This window comes from Larimichthys crocea, chromosome VII (genome assembly GCF_000972845.2).
Source record: "Larimichthys crocea isolate SSNF chromosome VII, L_crocea_2.0, whole genome shotgun sequence".
In the NCBI taxonomy this organism is placed as follows: Eukaryota; Metazoa; Chordata; class Actinopteri; family Sciaenidae; genus Larimichthys; species Larimichthys crocea.
Genome location: NC_040017.1, coordinates 11823922 through 11846365, shown reverse-complemented (window position 1 = coordinate 11846365; position 22444 = coordinate 11823922). Strand labels below are relative to the sequence as shown.

Genomic DNA, 22444 nt, shown 5'->3' with positions numbered 1-22444 from the left:
TTGCCCTTCCAGTTTATTATTCTTTACTACGTGGTAGCCCACACTCTCCTGCAAATCAGCCCTCTGCTGCTTTTTTTTTTTATTTGGTGTATACATTTTTTACAGTCTGCCATGCTGTTTGTGTTTGCCATCTGTCATCCTGTTTGTGTGAGTAAAATGATTTTGTGGATTTCTCTCACTTTCTTTTTCATTCATTCACTCGTATTCTTTCTCTCGTCTCGTGTCCGTGTGTTTGTGTCTGCCAGTGTGCACACATGGCTGACGATCTTCTGGCTTTCAGACAGATGTACAATGACAGCACTTGAAGAGGGCCAGTGATTTGGGCCAGTGAGCCACGCATTTCTCTTGTATCCACCTGCACTAGAATATTCCTCTCCTATCCTTTTTGTCTTCTTTTTTTACCTGATCTATCTATCACAAACTATGCAAGCTGTCGCAATGGGGTGACAGGCGGCCCGTGCAAGCATTCCTCTGAAATAGACAGGCAAGTCAGGAAGCTCATTGTTGTTCAGGACACGTCTGCTGAAGCACAGCGTTACAGCAGCTACACATTGCCAGCCCCCCCTTCCCGTACACCATCCAGCCTCCTTGTGAGGAGCCCTCCCTCATTCATTCGTCTCCAAATTGCTTTTTCTCCATTGCTCATGCTCCTGGAAAGCCAGGGTGCTTGTAGGATTTCATTGGCTGCTTTGGAGAAGTTTCCCCAATATTGGTTTGGCCTGGCAAAACCAGCAGGTTTCCCATCAGCACCAGTTGTTACCAGGCTGAAGAGGACTTCTCAGCCAGCACCAGCACATGTTATCAGCTGCGCCTCACATAAATTCCAGTTTTATGTTTGTGGAATTTTATGTTTGGTGTTTGGAGGGCTCATATGTATCATAGGACAAAAGGCAACTTTATGACCCCAAGGGTTTATTCAGGGCCTTCTTGGGGTGATGGAATTACTGCCCTGTACTGTTGAGTTAATTGCACATCAATATGCCTTTGTCTCATTTATAGATATCTTTGATTATGCAATAAAAGTAAATGATCTCACTGAGGTCCAGGCTGTCTGACATCGCTGTCTGTTTCTTTTTGATTGAGGTGTCCAAGGTGGGGTCTATAGTCAGGAATGCATTGGTAGATTTCCTACCCATTTAAGGGATTAGGAGAGGTCAAGCTAAGTTGTGAAGGATCAATTTCTCTCATCAAACAATAAAATAGTGACTGCTTGGAGTTTATAACCCATCATATCTATGATATATTAAACCCATGGGTCAAAGTTACCCCCAAAAACTCTTTTAAAAGACCAACTAGCTGTATCTTAAAGCTTTCAAAGTCTGAAACCACATGCCGTACATCTTTGATTAACGCAAACATGTATAAAAAAACCCACATCCTTCATGACTGATGTGCTAGCAATTGTTTTTTTGATTTGTATAAATCCTGGAACGTTTGTCTGTGGGTATGCGTGCCGATAGTGTCCATGCATGTACAGGAGAATGCAAATTTGTGAAAGTGTTGAAAGGAATTTGATTATTAACCCCACGAAAAAAGTAGCGATTGGAGCAGAGTTTGCAGTGAGTCAGCCCTGTAATTAAAGAGGAACGATCAATCTGTACCACTGACCACACTACTTATGCCAAGTCCATCGAATGGCTGCAGTAAAGAGCTAATTTAGAACCATTAGGGACTGCCGAGTTTGCAAACAGCCCAGTAATGATGATGGCTGATTCAAGTTCAAGGCTTGGCCTGTGTATAGCTGTCAGACCTGGCAGTCATAAGGCAGGATCGGTGGAAGATCTCAGATGGGGAGAAAGAGCTAAATATCTATTTAAATTATTTTTCCTAGTCATTCATTTATATTCAATGGATGTCGGGTTATTGGTCAAATCTTCCCATTTCTTCAGCAGACATAAAGGCTTTCACCTGCCAAGAAAAAGAGCACCAAAGTATCCTCTATAACAGGACTATTATATAATCATGTCTTGCTGCTTTTTTGCCTTGGTGATTTTCCAAAACTTACCGGTGGAACACAGGCCTTGCACATGTGCTACTTACACAGAAACAATTTCAGTCCAGGATGTCACAAACTCAATCTCCACATTGGCACCCACTGCATGTAGTAAGACCTCAATCACAATGGAGGACAGAAAGAAACAAAGGTATGGATGCAGGAGGGAGGCAGCCAGCCATGTACTTCTCCTCCTTGTCTGCTCACCCTCAGTGTCCTGCTGGCAGGCAGCCCTCCGGGGGGACATGACCTGAAAGTGTAGCAGTGCTCTGTTTGGTCTGCCTGTGACCTCCTCTCTCCCATGTAGCTTCACTATGCACGAAATCATAAACTCCTCTTGCAGTGTACGCCCCGACATCTCTTAATGGGAAACATACGGCCGAATAATAGCAGACAACTGAGAGTATTAAAGGTCAAAAGCAGGCACATAGTGACAGTCTGCGAGGGTATAACCTTGTTCATTAGTGGTGTCACCTTCTGACCCTGTAGCACCTATTTATAGACACTGATATGTATTAATATGTGTATAGGAAAAATATTTGTTCTGAACAAGAGCATAACATAGGACCTCTGAGATTTTTGAGCACTTATAAGCAATAACTGAAAAATCACCTCACTTGGATGTGAGGTGAGTATTCAAGTCTGAGTCCTATCAGTCACATACTGTCAGACTTTCCTTTCTAATCTCCCCCTCTCCATAAAAAACTATTTTTATGGCTGCCTTATAGGCTTGACATTTAATTAATGTTTCAGTCATGTGTGCAAGGGAGCACTGACAGCAAACCAAGAACACTGGATCTTTGCAATCAGCTGTCAAAGTGCTATCACTGACTCACATTTTGTTCGTTTACTTTAACGACAAATGGGAGAGCTGTTTGAAAGTCCCGACTCAAAGTGCTTTTCACATGGTCTCTGTCTCATTTGCATACCATGCAGTAGTTCTATTCTTAGCATAAGAATAAACTAATGTGATCTTCTTGACCTTGTTTCCAATTGCTGATAAAGGACCAGAAGGTGGCCACGTTCTCACAAAGATTCTTTCTTACTTGCCTAGATCAGCACACTTTGTTGTCTGATCTGCGAGTGCTGACCTGAGATTCCTCTACCTCTCCTAACCCTCTGCATATTAATGAAGACCAGATGAAAGGGAGCCAGCCAGAATTAACACTGCATAGCAAACTCAAATACGAAATGGGAAGTAGTGAGTGGGAATTGCCTTTGAAATAGATCTACTGGTCCAGTTCGCACAAAGTTATTAGTCTGGTGTACTCAGACACATTGGCGTGATTCATCCTTACTCATTGTAAATTTGTGCATGTGTGTGTGTTGTCTTATAATTTGGACAAACTTTTTTTTTTTTTGTATTAGTCAGCAACCTTTTGTAATGTAATTGTGTTTAGTCATAAGAGCAAAACATCCAAATCCCTTTTGCATGCACTAGCAACCACAGCATTTGAAGGCTAAGATGAGCTCGTCTGTAACAAAGAATTGGAGTGTGATTTTATTGTGGATGGCCAGTCTCAATGCGCGTCTCTACTTGCTTTCTATGATGCTACAAATGATATGTCACCACTTGTACAATAGACTAAAATCGAAGTATTAAAGTTATAATGCTTAATTCTTTAGTCCTGTTTAATTTGCTGACACCTTTTGTTATTGTGTTGACATTAATTGCAGTGTAATACTACAGCATAAACTTCTTTTGGCAGTTACTTTGTCAGAAATACAACCTAAGAGCAGCTGCTCCTGTTTACAACTAAACAAACTCACATTGTTTTAATAAAAAAGTCAGTCAAAAATAATTGCAACAGTCAGTGATTTCATGGTTGGTGTAACTTTCCACACAACAAATGCCCATATCTTTTTTTATGTCGTGTTTTATTTTTGATTATGATCAGGTTAGCACTAACCTCTGTGACAAACCATTGCATACATTGTGACTGCTTTAAAATAGAAGCCACCCAGGTGAATGCTTTTAATATGAAGCAGCAGCAGCAGTAGGGAACCTTCGACTTGTATTAGCATTAACATAATGAAACTCTGATACAAGGTCAGGACAGTAAGCAGTATGGCTGAATTATAAAACAGCAGCACTGAATTAACGGCTGCATTTCATTTGAATCCTTTATGCGTAGGAAAAACAGTTCAATCTTGTGTGGGCATTGCGAGCGCCGCCACTAATAAGAAAGCATCCTATAAAGAGGTAAATGTAGAATTGAATGGCTATGACAGGAAACATGTCCACCATAAGTAGTATCAAAAATGTTGTCTTAATTTAATAAAATCTTAAGAATTATGAAGTAGGTACAGCTGAGATCAAAAGGTCTTAAAGGTCTTGTTTGGTCATTATAAAAGCACATTTACAGAAACTTAAAACAAAAACTGAGTCAAATGAAGTGATAACACAGTTAGTTATTTCATCAAAGGCTGAGCAACATAGAAATACTGTATGCAATCTTTTGCTGGCACCATACTCTCATTTATGTCTGCCATAAAAAAGCTCTTTTATACTTATTGTCATTAAGTATACAAAACAGTATCCCAAATTAAATTTCTCTCTTTTCATCTCTGTGCTGTTTGACAGCATAAATCTAGCCCATAACAACCTTCCTTCCGATCATGATGCTTTTTTCAGGGGAAATATGGCAGCTGCCTGCAGCCTTTGATTTCATCTTGCCCCAGATCTGCATTGTAATGAGCACTCAGGTCAATCAATAATTCACTTCAGTTTCAGTTATAAAAAAGAGACAGAAAAACAAACAGATCAGCTCATGGGTAAAACAGGAAAAGGACTTTGATCAGTGCCACATATAGGCACATAAACCACTGTTGTGATGCTTGCTTTTGTCTCTTATAGTCGTCAATGTTGAGGGGGAGGAATAGGCTGAACAAATGTACATCTGTGTGTCTGAGGAGGGTTATGCATTGACTGACTTGTATTTAATGCTGACATTTATGTGTATGTTCTGCTTATAGTGGAGAAATCACATCTGCTTTGACTGATGGCAGAGTTGATTGTTATTTAAGGAGTCATGCTGTGACCTGTGTAAAGCTTTTCGGATTTCATTTTCCAAAAAATAATTATTATGATAATGCGTACAATAAACCAGTGATGTGTCGCTTGTTGACATTATAAGCACTCTCATCTTATGGTAATGAACTGTGTAATGAGGTTAGGTGTCATGCAGTCTCTCTGGAGGTGCCATTTGTGGTTAGTGTTATGGAAAAGGAATATATAACTTATATATAACTCAAATACATGTATACATAATTTACTATTAGCTCAGATTTCGTGTTAATTACACAATATCCATATTAGTTTTCTAATAATATTCAACTCATTCATCATCATTGGTTATCATATGGCTAATGCCTTCTCTTTCTCTGTCTGTATCAATAGTTCCCCCAGAGGACCCAGTCATCAGTGGAGGGCCAGTGGTAAGCCTAAGGGCCGGTGACCCACTCAATCTGACCTGCCATGCGGACAATGCCAAGCCAGCAGCGTCAATCATCTGGATCCGCAATGGAGAGGTCCTTAATGGGGCCATGTACTCCAAGGTAAGCATAGAGGTGTGTGTCATACCAGGTTTGAAGACCAGCTGGGGATGGGGTGAGGGTGGAATGATGGGCAAGGGTTGTGTGGTGGCGTTGCTTTCATTGTCTCTGCCAATATAAAAGTAGCTTGGAATAGGCAATGAAAACATCTGTTACTTTTCATTTTTGTCTTTCTTTCTTTGTTGTGAATAACTACTGCAAAAGTGCTAAACATCCATGACATATATCTGAGTCACTGGTGGGTGTATATCTCAGCTTTTTGAAATGAAATCTCTTGAAAACCCAGGTTGTGTTTTGATTACAAAAAGATAGCTGGCCTTTTTTTTTTTTTTTTCCAAGGTATACAAATCAACTCAGACAAGCAGATAGCGTGATCATGGAACTGTCTGACTTTACGTTTCTCTCTGTTGTTCTGATCTCCTCCTTCATTAGTATATGTCTCTTCATCTTTCCAACTTGTTATGAAATCTATCTATGTCACTTTATGTGCTGAAATCTGCCTGAACCTTTTCACAAGTATGATTCTCGCTGACAGGCCGCGTTCCCACTTTTGATGCCGCGGTACTTGATAGCCGCTGTTCACGCCATTCTGGTGGCATGATCACCTGAGTCCATAGACTTTTGACTGACATTTCCCCTTAAGGCTAATCATGCAATCAACACTGTCATGTTCTATTTCCATTCAAACAAAGGACATAAAGAGACCAGGCACTTTAGAGCGCTAACACCTCCCCCGCCTCTTCTCGCTCCCTGTACTGCCTCATCCCATTATCGGCTTTTTTCAAAGAGCAGATAAATGCCATTGATTAGACTGGGGTACGGCACCAGGCCGATTTGAATAAAGTGATTGCTGGAGGTGCCGCTTGCTAATGGTGGGAGGAGAGTGTGCTTCCTGCCTTCACTTCCTCTCATAGCGAAGGCAGATATGAGGACATTCTTCGCTGGTAGCTGATAGATGTTCACATGCCTGCACTGAGCCCGAGTATGTCCGCCTTCCCTCTTGTCTCTATTGCCTACCATTAAAAAACAATGGGTTCGATTAAAAGAAGATGACTCTTTTTTTTTGGGGGGGGGGGGGGTCTGAAGAGCAGTAGGGGGACATTCTGTAAGCATAATCATCTGCTCTGATGGTCTTCTTATAACCCGCATATGAAGAGGACTAATGTGAGCAGATGTGGTGGAGGATTCACAGAAATGGCTTTCCTGATGGTGTCATGTCTAATGATAGTTCTGACCCAAAGATAATTTCCCACTAAGGCCTCCGAAATATCATCTCTACAACCTCTTGGAAAACTATTTACTGGACCACTGGTTAAAGAGAAAGTGTATGATTAAAGTCATCACTTAGCAAAAATGTGTGTTGGTTTTACCATATAAAAGAGCTCCTGAATTTGATGCATCGCTTAGCATTTGGGAGGGTAGCTTTCAAAACACAGAACTGTAGTACATTATGAAGGGGGGCCAAAATAATTAAGTGGGAGAAGCTTGTCACAATAAGGTGAATGGTTTAAATATCAAGACAAGCTGTGAAAATGTGGGCAGAAGAAATTAATGAATAATGTTCTCTCTTCCCTCAAACACTCATCTCCCATCTGCTCTAGCGGAGCTGCTCAGTAGCAAACAGCACAGGACTGTTAATGTGCAGCCCTCCAGGTCTGAGCTGTGGTTTCGGAGGTGTGCACACTTACTCTGGTGATACTTCTGCACCGGAATGGTACAACAAATCATTTGAAAAAACATGATGCATTCCCCTCCCATGTGTTGCGCTACATATTTTTTTCTGAATGCTCTGGTGGCAAACTGAGAGGTGAGCAGGAGTCTGGGGAGTTATCTCAGTGTTAGGGGGTTTACAAAAAATAAAAAAGTAAAATAATGACAGTTTTATAAGGTGTTCTTGCTGTCAAGAGCAGAATAGTGCTTTTTTTATTGTACACCTTCTCAGCATTGCAGTAAAATTGTGTCGCTCTTTAATATCTGGTAAAATTGTCAGAGTTTACACGAAGCTGCTACTATTGATGGATATCATTTTCCGCAAAAACAATAATTATCCATTTTCCAATCCTAATGTTTCTTTATTTTCACACCCTTCTTGTCTACAAGTGATGAACGCATCTGCTTTTTCTGTCTATTAGTTTCATTATTTTTTTTTTATCGTGTGTGTGTGTGTGTGTGTGTGTGTGTGTGTGTGTGTAATTAGAACACTTTATTGCATTTTAATCATCACACTTAGTGAGTAATAGGGTGGGAAAATGCTCACAAACAAAGTAACCAATTACAATTTGAGTGGGCATTAAGCATGTCAATTCTTTCCATCATGAGACAGGTGTATCCCAGGCAATTGAGAAAAATATTAAGGCAAATGGCTATTTACTTCCAACATTAAGATTTTGAAAATCCAATTAATCAGTTGTTTTTTTCTTGCAGTAAAATTAAATATAATGAAAGTATGATCTGAAATACAGATCAGTTCAATTAATTGCTTTTAACAACTTGAAATAATCTTTTTGTGAATTGGAGTAGTGAGTTAAGTTAAGTTAAAAGAAATCTATTTAATCTCTGTGACCATGATAAAGAACTCCTCTACATCAATATAAAGTTCAATGTTTAAGCAATCATATGTTGAAAGAAGTGGCAGAACTTTTGTGTGGTCCAGAATTTAAAATGGCTGACTGAATATAACCCAGAGATGCATTTGGTATCATATTAAAGGAATGTTGGATGGGTTTGCAGAATATTAATGATGTATAAATTATTAGCTTTTGCTTACTTGGTAAATTCAGCACCATCCCTGGGAGGCTTCTTTCCTCCTTGCATTCCCCATTACTGACCCAATCAAGGCTTTCCCTGCATGCCTGCCAGGTCTCAGTGGGTCATTTTCATTTCTGCTTTAATGTTTTTGGTTTATGTTTTAGATGACTTGATGGTTTGAATGAAAAACTCATAAAAGATGAGTAATGTCTTAATGTTTTCCATTAACTTAGTTAAAGGGAAATCTATAGTACACTAAAAATAAAGTAAACTGTTGGCTAGAATTCATATTTATATGAAAATAAGCACATAAATGCATTTATCAAGGAAATGCCTTGCTTGCAGGCATTTTCTTTAGTTGAACATTTTCAGTCACAACCAGCAAACCTGTTTTTTGATGTATAGTAGTAGAATGTAGTATTGCAGTGAATCTGCAAGGCAATCCTAAATTGTTTGTATCGCATTTTAATAAAAGAGACCAGCCACTGTATGGTGTATAGGTGGGTGTAGTGGGTGTAGTGGTTTTGTTAGTCCATCTTGTGGTGGCAATTGATCATAATCCACAATTGCTACCATCCAACCAAAATGTGATAATCACTAACACATTAAAGATGATGGTGTGCTTTTAACCACACTCCTGACTCAAGGCCAAAATATTCAAATGGTTGGTTTCCAAAGCAATTGTAGTTGACTTTCAACACCCTCTCCATTGTAGTACGTCCTCTCCTAAAACAATTATGTTTTTACTTTGCCTTTAAAAAGACATTTCAGAAAGTTTTATTGTGAATCCAACATTCATGATCACTGAAATAGCCTTACAAAAAGACTTCCTTGTTAGGCAGAAAACACAAACATGGAGGACTTTCAAATTACACAGTTTAGTGTTGTGGTAAATTTGGTGAGGACCGTATGTTATCTGCCAGATTAAGTATATTTTAAATTTACATAGATTAATGGCACTGTTAACGTAAATGCAGGTAGGATGAAGTTTCACAGTGAAGGTTGAATGAATTACCTTGGTTGGCAACACATCAAGTTTTATTTAGTAGATAATCCATTTGGTTCAGCCGTTTTCTTTTAATTAGCTTGTAAATAAGATCCAGATGGCTAGGCTTTTTGAAGTGGATGGCCTTCTACTGACAGTTCATCTTCTTCTAAAGTTAAAGCTTGGCTTGGTAGTCACAACTGTAAACCAGACTAAGTTAGCTATTGTTCTTTTAACTGGCAGTTAGCTGTGGTAATGTTTTTTATGAGAAATAAGACAGTTTATTTCAAAATATATGCGTTACTGACACGCAGTATAGCTCACAACATCATACAAAATAATGGATGGCAGAGAGATGATGATGAACAAGCAAAGCCCAAACCAAGACTAAAAACCATCAAATATTAGACCTGAATTCAGCAGGTTACCTAAAAGAAAGCACCCCTGATGCACAGCTACTGCCATTGTTAAGTAATGCTAACACATTAATCAACTTGATAAGGAATATGTTGGCTTAATGCCTGGTGTTTCTTTGTCTCCTTTACCTTCTAGTGGTCAGAAATCAACTGATGCAGCATTAAATATACATGGAAGAAAAGCAACCTGTTTCCATCTTAATCTTGTTACCTTTGCCGTTCCTCTCCTAGCATGGTTAAAAGTATTCTTCGCATAGGCTTCAGGCAGTGATATGAAAATGTATCAATTTGTAATGTGGCATGGTATTGAATTCAATGCAGCAGCCAGCTAACCCCCTTTCTAAGATTAATGACTTCAGACAGGTCCGGAGCGACGAAGGAAACAATCCTGATTGTGTCAGAAAGGATATTACATTGACATATCCCGCGTCTGACAGCTAATGTGTTCTGCTTTAGAAGTGACTCACACACAACTATGAATTTCATCACACGGTTCTTCACATTCAAATTGACTTCACAGAAACATGTATGTTTCCATCTATATTATCCTGATACTGATGAAATTCTTAATACACAGACAAAATTATTTATCTTTATTCTGTCATTCACACTACAGAACAATAATAATAATAATAATACTCTCAAAGTGCTCCACTGAGCAACTATAAAGTATAAGTACTGCAACTATAAAGTGGTTAAATAAAAGATTTTCTCTGGCTGTCTGATTCTACAAGTTCAATGACATTTTAATTATATTATACAGAATGTTATGCTTAAGTGAGGAGGAGAGAACATACTTAGATTACAAAGAAACCCTTACATTAAAGTAGAGAAATGAAGAGATAATTATTACTATTTTGTACATTGACAACGAGCCTGTTTCACTCACCTAATGATTAATAGGTAGTGATTTTGGTGGTTGAAATATACAGTATATGCTGCCTAGCTTCCTTGAAGTGAGAACATTTTAATATTTAAGTATGTGTCACCTCAACTTACCTTAGTTTTGCCTGTCTAGGACTATAGCTTTTTATTTGAATATACTGTATATAAGTACAGGGCCATTTGGAGAAGTACTGGTTTGCAGACTGAGATGCCAATTAGACACTGAGTTGTGACATGAGTATTTTTATTGCACTGTGGTGTGCTATAAGAATCCAAATGTAAATATCCATAAAACAATCTATACATGTGAGGCTAATCCAAACATACAGTAGCAGGCAGCAACATAGTAGTTCTGTTTCTATATTAAGAAAATGTTTGAAGCACTTCACTGCAGCAGTGTCTCATTTTCTTCAAAAATACAAAGCAACAGTGAGTCTACTTTAAAGAGATGGCAGGGAAATGCATCTTGACTTTGTGGTTGACCACACTGTGCCCTGTTGCCCACGCAATTTGTTCTAGTCAGTGACTTTGTTCTGCCCCGCATTGGTTAACATAGACTCTCAGAGCCCTCCCCAGAGCATTTTAGGGAGAGTGAGAGCTACTGAGCGCTACCAACCGATTCCAGATGGCTTCCACAATGTAGGGCTCAGAGGATGAGCGCTGAAAAGAAGATTGATTTCCTTTGTGGAGTATGACAAGCCATGCACTAGAGCGCAGCTCTCCAGACACACAAAAGAGGCTCAAAAAACATATTTCTACTTTTTTTATTTTTTCATATCAATCAGCCGTGCAGTAAAACTACAGGCTAGAGTGTTCTGATAGTTTGCCTTTGGTCCCCTACGGGATAAGATGTCTGTATTTGTTAATTCTTTTTACAATTTCACACCTTCTCCATCAAAGCTTGTCTGGTGAACTTTTTTATTTATCTTTCTTCTCTGTTTTAATATCATTTAAGCAGTTTATAATCCATGAATTTAAGCCATTGAAGACACAGTCCAACATGTATTTGACTCTAAACTTTGGGTTTGAAGTATTAGAGTCGACCGCCCAAAATCAAAATAGTTGGAGATTCTGTTTATTGATTATGAAAATCAAAATCCAAGGTTCTAACATGGCTATTCATCAGACCAACCAACCATACTTAGTATAGATCCAGAGGCATAAAACATTTCATCCATACAAGTCCCTGCTCTGTTAGTTGCAACTTACTAAACTAAACTTTACTTTGCTCTTTGCAGACCTTGCTCCGGGATGGCAGGAGAGAAAGCACTGTGAGCACGCTTTACTTATCGCCTTCTAATATTGAGACAGGTCAGCAGATCATCTGTAAGGCCTCCAACAAGGCAGTCCCCAACGGCAAGGAGACCAGTGTTACTATTGACATCCAGCGTGAGTATACCATGTATCCCTCTCCATCTCTCCCTGTATTGCTTACAGTGTCTCTCTCTTCCCATTCCCTCTTTGTGTTTAAGTCTCTTGGTTATGACCAGTACAGATGGGGAAAAAAGTCTGTGTATGACATGCATTACTCTTACGCATTTGTGGCTAACGCGCTGTAAACATCTAGGATTCATTTTAGGCTCTGATGGATATTTATAATTGGTTTCCATTTTGCTTTCCTACCATCTAGGTGGGTGGATGGATTGATGATGCATCACTTTTTTTGTTCTTGAAATATCAAAGGAGCTGTCCATCTAAAATGAATGGAATTGTCTTTTTTTTTTTAGTCCGACTACCTGCCTTCTGTAATACACTATGCACACTGTCTCCACCTCTTTTATTTCCTTGCTCATGCCATCAATCTTTTTGATGAGAGCATGCACAATTCCCCTCTAAAATAGGCAAAGTAAGCCCAGCGTGTAAAACACATTCAGCCTCAATTGTCAGGGAATCTTTTTTCGATCAAGAACCATTCACTGTAAGAGAAGGGCTTTGAACAAAGGGAATTTGCATCACTCACAGCCCCTTCAACACCATTAAGTATGACTAATAAAGCAGAAAATGCTATTTAGAGAGCCAATATGACTGACGGCTCCATTCTTTTCATTATGTACACCACAAGAGGCAAGCATGGCAAGAGCGGGCACGGCACGATTAGGCCAACTCAGGCGCAGGAGTAAAAATGATTAACAGTTGTTAGTGTTTGCAGCCCTTTACAGTTTGTCCTCGTCAGTGTTTGTCATGCAGTCAGCGAGGGAAGTCTACCCACATGTAAACTGATTTGTCACTATATATAACGATGCGTCTGTGATAAATGCTCCCCATCATGGCGTCATCCTTGCTTCTGAATGTATGATTTAACCCTGGAAAAATGAGTGCAGCATATTTCTAATTAGCATTCCAAAATGTGCTCTTTACACAATTAAAGCTCCTGACAACATTTTTCACAGTGCGAGATCAAACTGAGCGACAGCAGAGACTAATTGTCGAGATTCAAATTGTCTCTTGCAAGGCTTACCCTCATGTTTCTCTCCCTCCTTCCCTCTCACTCTCCCTCAGCCTTGACAGGTAAAGTGTTCAGCACAGTTCAGCACAGCCTCTGGAGTTTGTGCTAAGATCCACTTCCAAATTAAGCTGCTCCTGAAATGCAACATGCTGTAATTGAACTTTGATTCATTCGTGTTGGGTATCAATTTACTTAATTTCATTGCTGCTGAATTTGATTACAAGACTCTTGGCACCACAACAGCGTCTAAAACATTGCATGTTTTTGAAATAGAAATATTCTCTTTGGTGTTGATATACATGTACCTGTACTTTGAGCAAAACACTACACTATGAAGTGTTCTGCAGGCACATGAAGTAAACAGAGTACACGTTGAGAGCTGATGAAGTATTCAGATTTCAGTTGCATTTTATCAATTGTAGACACAATTGCGTGCAGAGCTGAGTTTCTTGAGTTTCTCACATGAATGTCTATTTTGCTATTTGAAGTGATAGGAACGAGAACAAACCTAGAGTAGCACCCAGTCTTTCTGTCACAATAAAGCAGATGCTGAATGAAAAAATAAGACATTGGCAAGGGGAATGCTAGCATATGAAACCTGACCTCCAGCCCTGGTCCTTGAGGTCCTTTAAGAACCAGACACCTATGTAACTTTTGATGTGAAGATGTTGTCATACAGAGGAGGCAGCACACAAGGCTGTGTCTTAATTCAGGGCCTGGATCCTTCAAAAAATGGAGCCAACAATGGTGAGTCCTTAAAGAGTGGGAAGGCCAGGCTGAACCAAATAATACTGTCTAGATAATTCAATAAATTCCACCTCTATCACCATGAAACTGTTCTCAAATGGACAACAAAGTTTCAACGCGACATCTGCATAGCACAATGCCAAGGAGGAGGAGACAGGAGAGTGCATGCACGTATCAAACACACATCAGATGCTCACTCAAATTTCTCCCAATCAAATATCCCATTGTTCTGATAACTCCACAGCCAAAAAGTCTTTGTACCTCAGACCTGAATTCCATTCATTCTTTATTCCAGTTAATAATCAAATTTAGATTATAAAAAAAAAGCTCAATTGTGTTGTCAAAAAATACATGACCCTGTTCTCCCATAGCTGTTTTCTCACAAAATATATAAACGGTCTGAATATGTGGTAACAGGTGCTCACCGCTCAAAAAAGGGATGGGTTAATTTATTTGTTACTCATTCATTAATGGTGAATTAATGGAATTCTGGAGGAAACAGGTGGGAACAACGACACAGCAAGTTATGAAACTAGCGTTAGCTTTGTTGTGGGTTTGCAAACTGTCCCTAAAGTTGCTGCAGCACACCTAACATGCAAGCAGGAGATTGTTTTCCAGAGTGAGCACACCAGCTCTAGACAGCAATACTCATAACTCTCCTGCTACTGTAGCTAACATCACAAAAAGAGCCTATATTGGTAAACCAAAATATAAGCTGAATGTCTGTGGGCAGTTATACAAGTACAAGTACAATTCCTGGGTGGAATAACAAGTTAGTGGTGTGTGACTCGATCCAGACCACTTTGTTTGTTTCGCATTTACAGAGCCAGGGCCGTGTACAACCACATTTGTATTTTTTCTTTCTTTCTTTTTTTTTCAGTGAACACACAAAGCGGAAATTTAGCAGATAATGAGGAAATATTAGCTGAATCTGAAAAAGTGTCTTGAATAAGAATTGCATAACTTACAATCGCTTACCCCACCTTTAGTGCTAATAATAAACAGAGATGAACCCGAACATTGTTAAGACACCACTGCAAGGCAATAGAAAAAGGCCAGACCAGACAGCATGTATTACATGGAGCGGGAGAAAGAAACCGCTCCTCTATTTCTTCTGCTCTTCCCTCTGCTTTCCTCTGGTAGGATGAAAGCCATCAACCTTACCTATCAAAGCAATGGTTCCTTTAGGCACTTTGGTCAGCTTGTGAAATAATTGTAACACTTGACCATCTCTTCTCATTGTGCTTGGGTGTCCCTTCTATTCTACACCAAGAACCAGTCATATGTCAGGATTTAACAATACTAGTTCACGTTAAATGCTTTTTGAAGAAATATGTAGCCAGGTCAGCACTGATATAGGCTATAATATGTTCAGCATGAAATGGTCCTTGTAAAGTTGGATTTCATCAAACATTGGAAGATTTCTCTGTGGTTTCTATCACACTAAAGTCTTTTTTTTTTTTTGTTAACTTGGACTTAATTGAATACATATTCACATCACTCAGAATGTATATGTTCTCATATCCTGTATAGGGAAACAACAAACATCAACAACAAGCAACTGGAGAGATGCATCGTTGCATAGTAATGACATGTTTTGTTGCTGTGCACTGTGTATTGTATTTTCTGAGATGATGCAAGATTGAGCACAACAATATGCTGCCTTCCGTGCGTCTGCATTCTTGACTTGAGATAGGCATGCCAGTGGTGATGTGAATTCATCATTGGTGCTACAGGTGCTAACAAACAAGTTTCTTTTTAGATTATAAATTGCAGTCCATGTTCCTTTCCATGTTGTGTATTTTACAAGTGGTACTGTAATGTGCTTCAAAAATGGATGGCAGTCTTTGGTGAATGGTTGCTATTAGTCAAGGCTAAACTGCAAACTACAATCAGTTAATTCCTCCAAAGATCTGACTGAGTTATATTATAATTTGCTGGCCTAAAAGCACCTTTGATCTTTGGGTACATCTTTAACATCATCTTTTTGGGCAGGATATGGAGTGCAAAGTGCAACCCAATTGCATTTAATTTTCCTTGCTAAAAATCAAGTTTTGAAATTATTTCATAGCCTACAGTACTGTAAATCAACATGTGTTTTAATTGGGTGGACATCAACATTTGACATTGGGTAAACTTCGATTTCAGGCACCATTATATTTCCTATTTATGTATTTATTTAATTTTACTGAAAATTATGAGTTGACAGCTATTGGATACAAGGTTAATAAGGTCTTGGTTAAGGTTAAGGTCTTGCAAAGATTTCCCACACTGTGTGCTACCTCTGTATTGACTGCACAGATTAAATTGACATTGATGGCTGCATCCAACTCTCTGCAAGACAGCAAATACACATACACAGATTTCATTGAATGGTTATGTATTCCTTAAAACTGTGGAATAAAGTCCACTAAGTGTGTAGAGTCAAGGAATAAATGTTGGTAGTTCCATTTTCATGTCTCTTTGTGTGTAAGTCCCAAGAATTAAAAGTCTCATTTATTTTTCTGCACAGAGTTATCTAATTGACCGTATTAGTGAGATAATATTAATGGCAACAAAAGTAATTAAAATCTTCTCAGTCTGTCTGCCCTTTGCAACATTTCATATTCTGCTCACCTCTAAGCTTAGTGGCCCTTTTTTCTCTGTGCTCCATCCTTACGGCAATCCAAATGAGAGTAATCTGAACACAACCCGACACATTGCTCTACAGCTTAAACCAGCCTAAAATCCAATGCATTTCACAACAGTATTTTCTTTTATCATCACTTTAATGCTCATGATTTACATCCACCTCAGCATTTTCATTCCCACATAAGTTCATACACAGTTATCTAACCTAGGGTTAGACAAATTAGCATCTAAATACAGTATGTACTGGTGATGTTGCCAAAATGAGACAGATTTAGAGCCAACAGAGGTGATTCAGAACCTTGGATAGACTGCTGACTTCAGTTGTCCATACCAGTCCATTAGCGGACTGTAATTATTTGATAGCAGAAGGGTGGTAACCCCCTGATGCTGTTTCTCCAGCAGCATGACTTAACTTGCATCATGCCCTCTGGACTTTAATCAGTAAACTCCCCTACTCCCGGGTATTAAAATCTCCGCAGTGGAATATGATTCTGATGCCACAGTTTTATGTCCTGCTGAATCCCACTTATCACAACAACTTAAAATATTCCTCAAACATTTTCTAGTCCAGCTGGATATCTGCAGAGTATTGCCCCACATAGAAACACATGCTTTCAAACACGTAGTCAGAAATGAATGCACTAGGGACGAGCAAAGCCAAGGTTTTCCGTGTGTTTGCATTGCAAACAAGCTGAGCCATGTGGGAGGAAAATGAATGCCATTTGTTGAGACTAATTAATAAAGAACATGCAGATGTGCAATTGGGGAGGATTTGTTTTTGGTAGCAGCTACATGCTCTCCCTGCTTAATCAAGCAGATAATGGCAAATTCATCTGAAGGCAGATGACAGAAGACAAAATTTGAAAGTGAGATGGAGAGAATGTGAGGATAAGAGGACAATAAAAGGCTCAGAATTTTCTGTACATTAGATGTAGCTTGAGTGATGCTGCAATAATGAATCATCACGTGTGATCTTTGGCTGTGTGCAGACATGTCTTCTAAATATGACACTTAAACACTAAGCTTTGACAGCTATTATATGATGAAAACTGTGATACTTATGTACATATTTAGACATTTACAGATGTGCTGCAAGAAATGTAGCACTCTTTATTTAAGCAGCTGTATGGATAGCAGAACATCTGTCTTCATTAAGCAAAGAAAATTCTTTGTTGTTCCACTGTTGAATATCTCATAATCAATATGCTGGACCTCAGGTTCTCAGTCAGTCTGTTCTTCCCACAAGTATTCCACTCCGCCAGCCATATGACAGTGTGCCCATATTGCTAAGGCTGTAAGCCACAAACGGACGGCCCAGTAACAGCTTCCCCATCCTTTAGAAGCAGACGACACTCCTGGAGTTTGAGGCTGGTCCTACTGGAGAACAGCTGTCTACAGTGACCCAGAGAGATTGGAAATTGAGCTTTAAGAAACGGGAAAAACAATTTATGTTGGCACTATCTCCAGGAAACAGAGAGAAGTTGGAAGATTGTTTCAAAAACACCATCTGTTCTCCACTTTGAACTAACCGATCAAAAACTGTCGGCCAACTATGACACTACCCCCCCCCCCCATTATCCTGTTGTTTTCACTGGAGCTCCAATCAATTCTAATCCTTTTCTATCCAGCCTTCCCTCCACTTTCTCCTTCGCTACTACTCTCTAGACAAATCTGAGGAATTAACAATCTAGCATATTGATGTGCCATCGCATGATGTCTCGAATGCATTCGCTCAGCAACTTTTACATTTATACATCAAACCGGCAAATGGACCACATGTCATTCATATCGGAATAGCCAAAGGTTAAAGTGACAGTCCCTGGTTCACAGCCTAGGCCTTTGCATGAAGGTGTTTGATAGATGTTGCTCCCATGGCTGTTTTTACTAGTGTTTCTTCATGGAGATGGAACTATACAACAAATTCTCATCTGATGAGAAATAGAGGTAGAGTTATCATAATATTCAGCTATTTTTAAGGGAAGGTCAGTTTCAGTCATTTGAAAATATGAATTAGGAACCAGATTGACTATAATGAGCATTTATGTCCTTTAGAAGTCTCTTGGCAGCAAGACCAGAGGAAAAGGTTGGCATGATTGAAAAGTATATTATCAGAACGCCTTCAATAAAAAAAATGCTTGTGAATCAGTTTAATTATAAATACAAACACATACACTTTTGGCAAAGACACAGACCTCCAAATCTTCCCTGCTCTCCTCTTATGTCTGCCTCTCTCTTCACTCGACAGCTTCTTGCTGGATTTTATTACCGCCTCCACCATTGCCACATCTGTCATTTTGCCCCCGAGGTCCACGCTGCCCACATTTTTGTCCACGCTATTAACCGCTCGCAATGCTAAAAACACCTACTGGGCAGTTAAGAGTGCTGCCCAAGGCATGAATAGGTTTCCTCTTTTATTATGACACATACCCACATATTCTTTCATATGCACACATACCCCCCTTAAACATGTGCCTACACATGCAAATAACCAGACACACTGCAGTCTGCTCGGTACCTGGAGAGACTTGCTGGTTCACTAGGGCCTTCAGTCTTCCAGGGTCCTTAATGTTGTTGTTTTCTTTACTGGCCTGGGGAGAGCTGGCACAGGTGGAGCTCGTGGATTTGAAGGTGGTGGAGTTGTTGGTGGGGTGTGGGGGGACAACTGTCTAGGAGGGAAATAAGTCTGCTGATGGGGAACATGGTGTGTGTGTGTGTGAGTAGGGAGGAATATGGCACCTGGACCACCCCCCTCTCTGGGGCTTTGTGGCAGCTGAGCCAGCCCAGAGCATCTGCACAGCCACAGGGTAAAAAGCAGTTTTCCTACACCCCATGCCCACACACACACACACACACACACCTAGAGAATCACATAACTATACACAGTGTTGCTTGGCTTCATTACAGCAATGTTTGTGTGCTTCTTTAATTCTGTGTGGAGCTCTATGCCCACCACTGCTCTTCATCCACATCCAAACACAGTCCCTAGTTAGTGCATTAGTATTATTGAACACAGAGCAGATAGCATCAGTACACCTTTGAAACAGATGGTTGCACCAGCATCAAACCCAGAACCAGCTCTTCTCCCCTGTGACTAATCTACTGGCCCTGCTGCCTTGTAGTATGCCACTGGTACCACTAGTCTGTAGAAGTGGCGTCTCAGAAAACAGTCACCCTGCTATGATTGTTGCATAAAGCTGCCTTGACTGGACAAGTGTTATGTAAAGTGTTTGTTTTCACTACGAATTCTCACTGTAAAGGAAAGATAGCAATTGACACTCAGCCTTACAGATTATATCGTGAACTATTTTCCAGGTATGTGTTTAATATGACACAAGACACTCATCTTAACCAGTCATGCACAATTTTTAAAAGTTAGAATGAGAAAAAAAACAACGTGTTCCCCTGAAGCACATGGTGTCGGGACAGCATTTGGATACATTGAAAGCTAACCCTTAATTAGAGTAAATAATTGGTACTAATTGGGAATTTTCTATACGCCTAATTGTCCAATAACATTATACATACAGTTAAACAACTATTGGTCCACTACAGGGGTCATTTTAATCAATATTTCATTTGCTGTATTTGAAGCTCTCAACAGAGTATACCAAGCTTCTTTTTTCTTTAGAAGAAATTAGCTTCACCTACTAGAAATTCATTGTCTGAGTTTGTAAGGTAAATAGCTGTTTCACACGGGAATGGATTGATATGGAAATAAACATGTAGCTTCAAAAAGAAATCCCACCTTTGTCAATTAGGATAAATGAAGTTGTTTATTAAATCTGCATAATCTGCATGCTTGTTATTTTAAGAACTGCATTAATTGTGCTGTATCACCAAGGTTGTTTTAATTGCAGTGAATTACACTATGGATTATTCACTGTTTTCAAATTGCTATTTACTGAAACTCATTATGAAGTCAAGTTTCCTTTGATTTGTTAATATGCCCTATAACACTGGTAATGAATATGTAAGAGAAAAAATAGCACGTTCTCTCTCACACCTGTGAAATACACTACAGTATTATTCAGCACCATGAGCCCAGACTCTATGTGAGTGGTGGACAGATAACAAATAGGGCATCAAATTATTCAGAGTAATTCCCTATTATTTGGGAGAAAATGTTGCCACAAACTGTGATGAGTTGTCACAACTGCGTATTGTACGATAATCCAAATAAAAAGTCTTTTACCTAGTGGTTTTAAGTGGAGCATATTTACCTGCAGTACTGTATGTTTTGGTACAGCAACATAAAAGACTGGCAAATCAATTTTGGGTCACAAGAAGAAAAAAAAAAGAAAAACATTTGAAATATGTAGGTCCCCTGAATAAAACTGAGAATTTATTTTGCATGTTGGTGTGTTTTCTTTGGAGGTTGCATGTTTTCTAAACTATTTATAGGGTGCCTGTTTTGTCTGCAAATTGTCATTGCCATATTTTCCTTCGAAGCTGAACTCACCCACAGAAGATGTCAACAACATTGTGTTTGTCTCAGGCTTACAGTTCACAACAGGATGTTTGATGAGGCTGCCAGCCCTATAATTGGTTGTCTTTGTGTCTCTATGGCTTTTTTAGATCTTCCACTTGTCAATCTCTCAGTGGAGCCTCAGCCTGTTCTTGAGGGCAACCTTGTGAAATTCCACTGCTCTGCGAAGGCCAACCCTCCTGTCACACTCTACAGGTGAGAACATAAAACCTATGAATGCAGCAAACGTGAACTATCCTGTAATTTGAGAAGAAGAATTAATTTTAAATTGCATTCTTGAATTAATATTGCTGGTATGTTGACAAATCAATTTAACACTTCATTGTTGATAGTATTAATAATTGTCAGATACTTTGTTATGATGCCATTACACCATTAGATCTGCCCACACTTTTGAAATGAAGAACAGAAAAACAATGAAACACTGTCATGCTGAAAAAATGTAACGAAAATACACTTCAGAAAAATCATTTGGGAAACCTTGTCATGTTCCACTGGGTTGCAGCAAAGCAATACAGTGTTTTGTTGCATAGCTGTTTGCTTTGCAGTCATATCATCTCCCTTGAACATTAAATGTCCATCAGTGTGTTGGAGGGAAGCTGGAAACATAATGTGCATGACATCTGATGAAGCTGTCAAGGTTACAGCTTTTCTGAGATTAAGTTGTACTTCACAGTATATGGAAGGCAGGTTTTCCCCCCAGGGGTCTGCTAGTGTTTTTGATGTGTGTGTTGAGCAGTACTGGTTGGATACAGTGCATACTGTAAGTTTGAGTCCAAGCTCATGCAATTATTATTTTTGTTTAATTGTATTTACTTTTATTTAACAGCTCCAGAAATACCATTTTAAAGGAGAACAAATGCTTCATTCACTCTCATAAGATGTAGTCATTCAACAAAACTATGTAAGTAGATCAAGGGCCACATGACCAAGACGCCGAGACTCACTCTGAGAAAGATTAAAATATACTTTAAGAAGAAAACATGAGAGAAAAGATACTTAAGTCTGATGAAAAGTTTCAATTACAGCTCACCCAAATAAAATGCACCGTAAAATGTAAGTGCTCTTTGAAATAACCTGGGTGCAGTTTATCAAACATAATTCCCTCTGTGAAGTGGGGTGAGATGTGGAAGGGGACAGAGAGACCTAAGTGTGATTAGAACCATTATTGTCTTTTCTAATGTTCCAAGGGCAATTTTAGTAGTTGACAAGATAATCCCAGACCATCTGGGGCTGAGGTCACTGTGTGTGTGTGTCTGTGTGCGTGCGCAGTTTCCAGGAACACTAAATTTGATTTAATTTCCTGCATTGTATGACTACTACAAAGATTTCGTTTAATTAGAAATTTTATTTTGATAGCAATGTTACGATAATTGCTGTGGACAAAATGTGCATCTGCAGGGCAGCTGAGAATTCTCAAACCTTTTTATTCTGTTTTTAAAGTTTAATTTGATTGCTGTAATGTTTGGTACTTTGTGTTTGTGTACAGATAAAATAAACCAGCAGCCCAATGGCAGTAGATTGAATTGAAACACTTTATTTGTACAGCAGA

General features: G+C 39.2%; 1 protein-coding gene across 10 annotated transcripts in view; it reads left to right on the top strand.

Annotated features, from left to right (window-relative positions):
* The window catches only part of kirrel3b (kirre like nephrin family adhesion molecule 3b), a 163113-nt gene that overhangs the window by 113339 nt on the left and 27330 nt on the right, over window positions 1-22444 (top strand). For 8 of the 10 annotated variants that reach the window (XM_027280488.1, XM_027280490.1, XM_027280493.1 and 5 more), the window contains 3 exons: window positions 5394-5563; window positions 11821-11971; window positions 20982-21087. In XM_027280488.1, the coding sequence (XP_027136289.1) occupies window positions 5394-5563; window positions 11821-11971; window positions 20982-21087 (427 nt within the window). The remainder of the gene's footprint in view (window positions 1-5393; window positions 5564-11820; window positions 11972-20981; window positions 21088-22444) is intronic. The other 2 variants (XM_010757104.3, XM_019265325.2) reach the window with 1 other exon arrangement.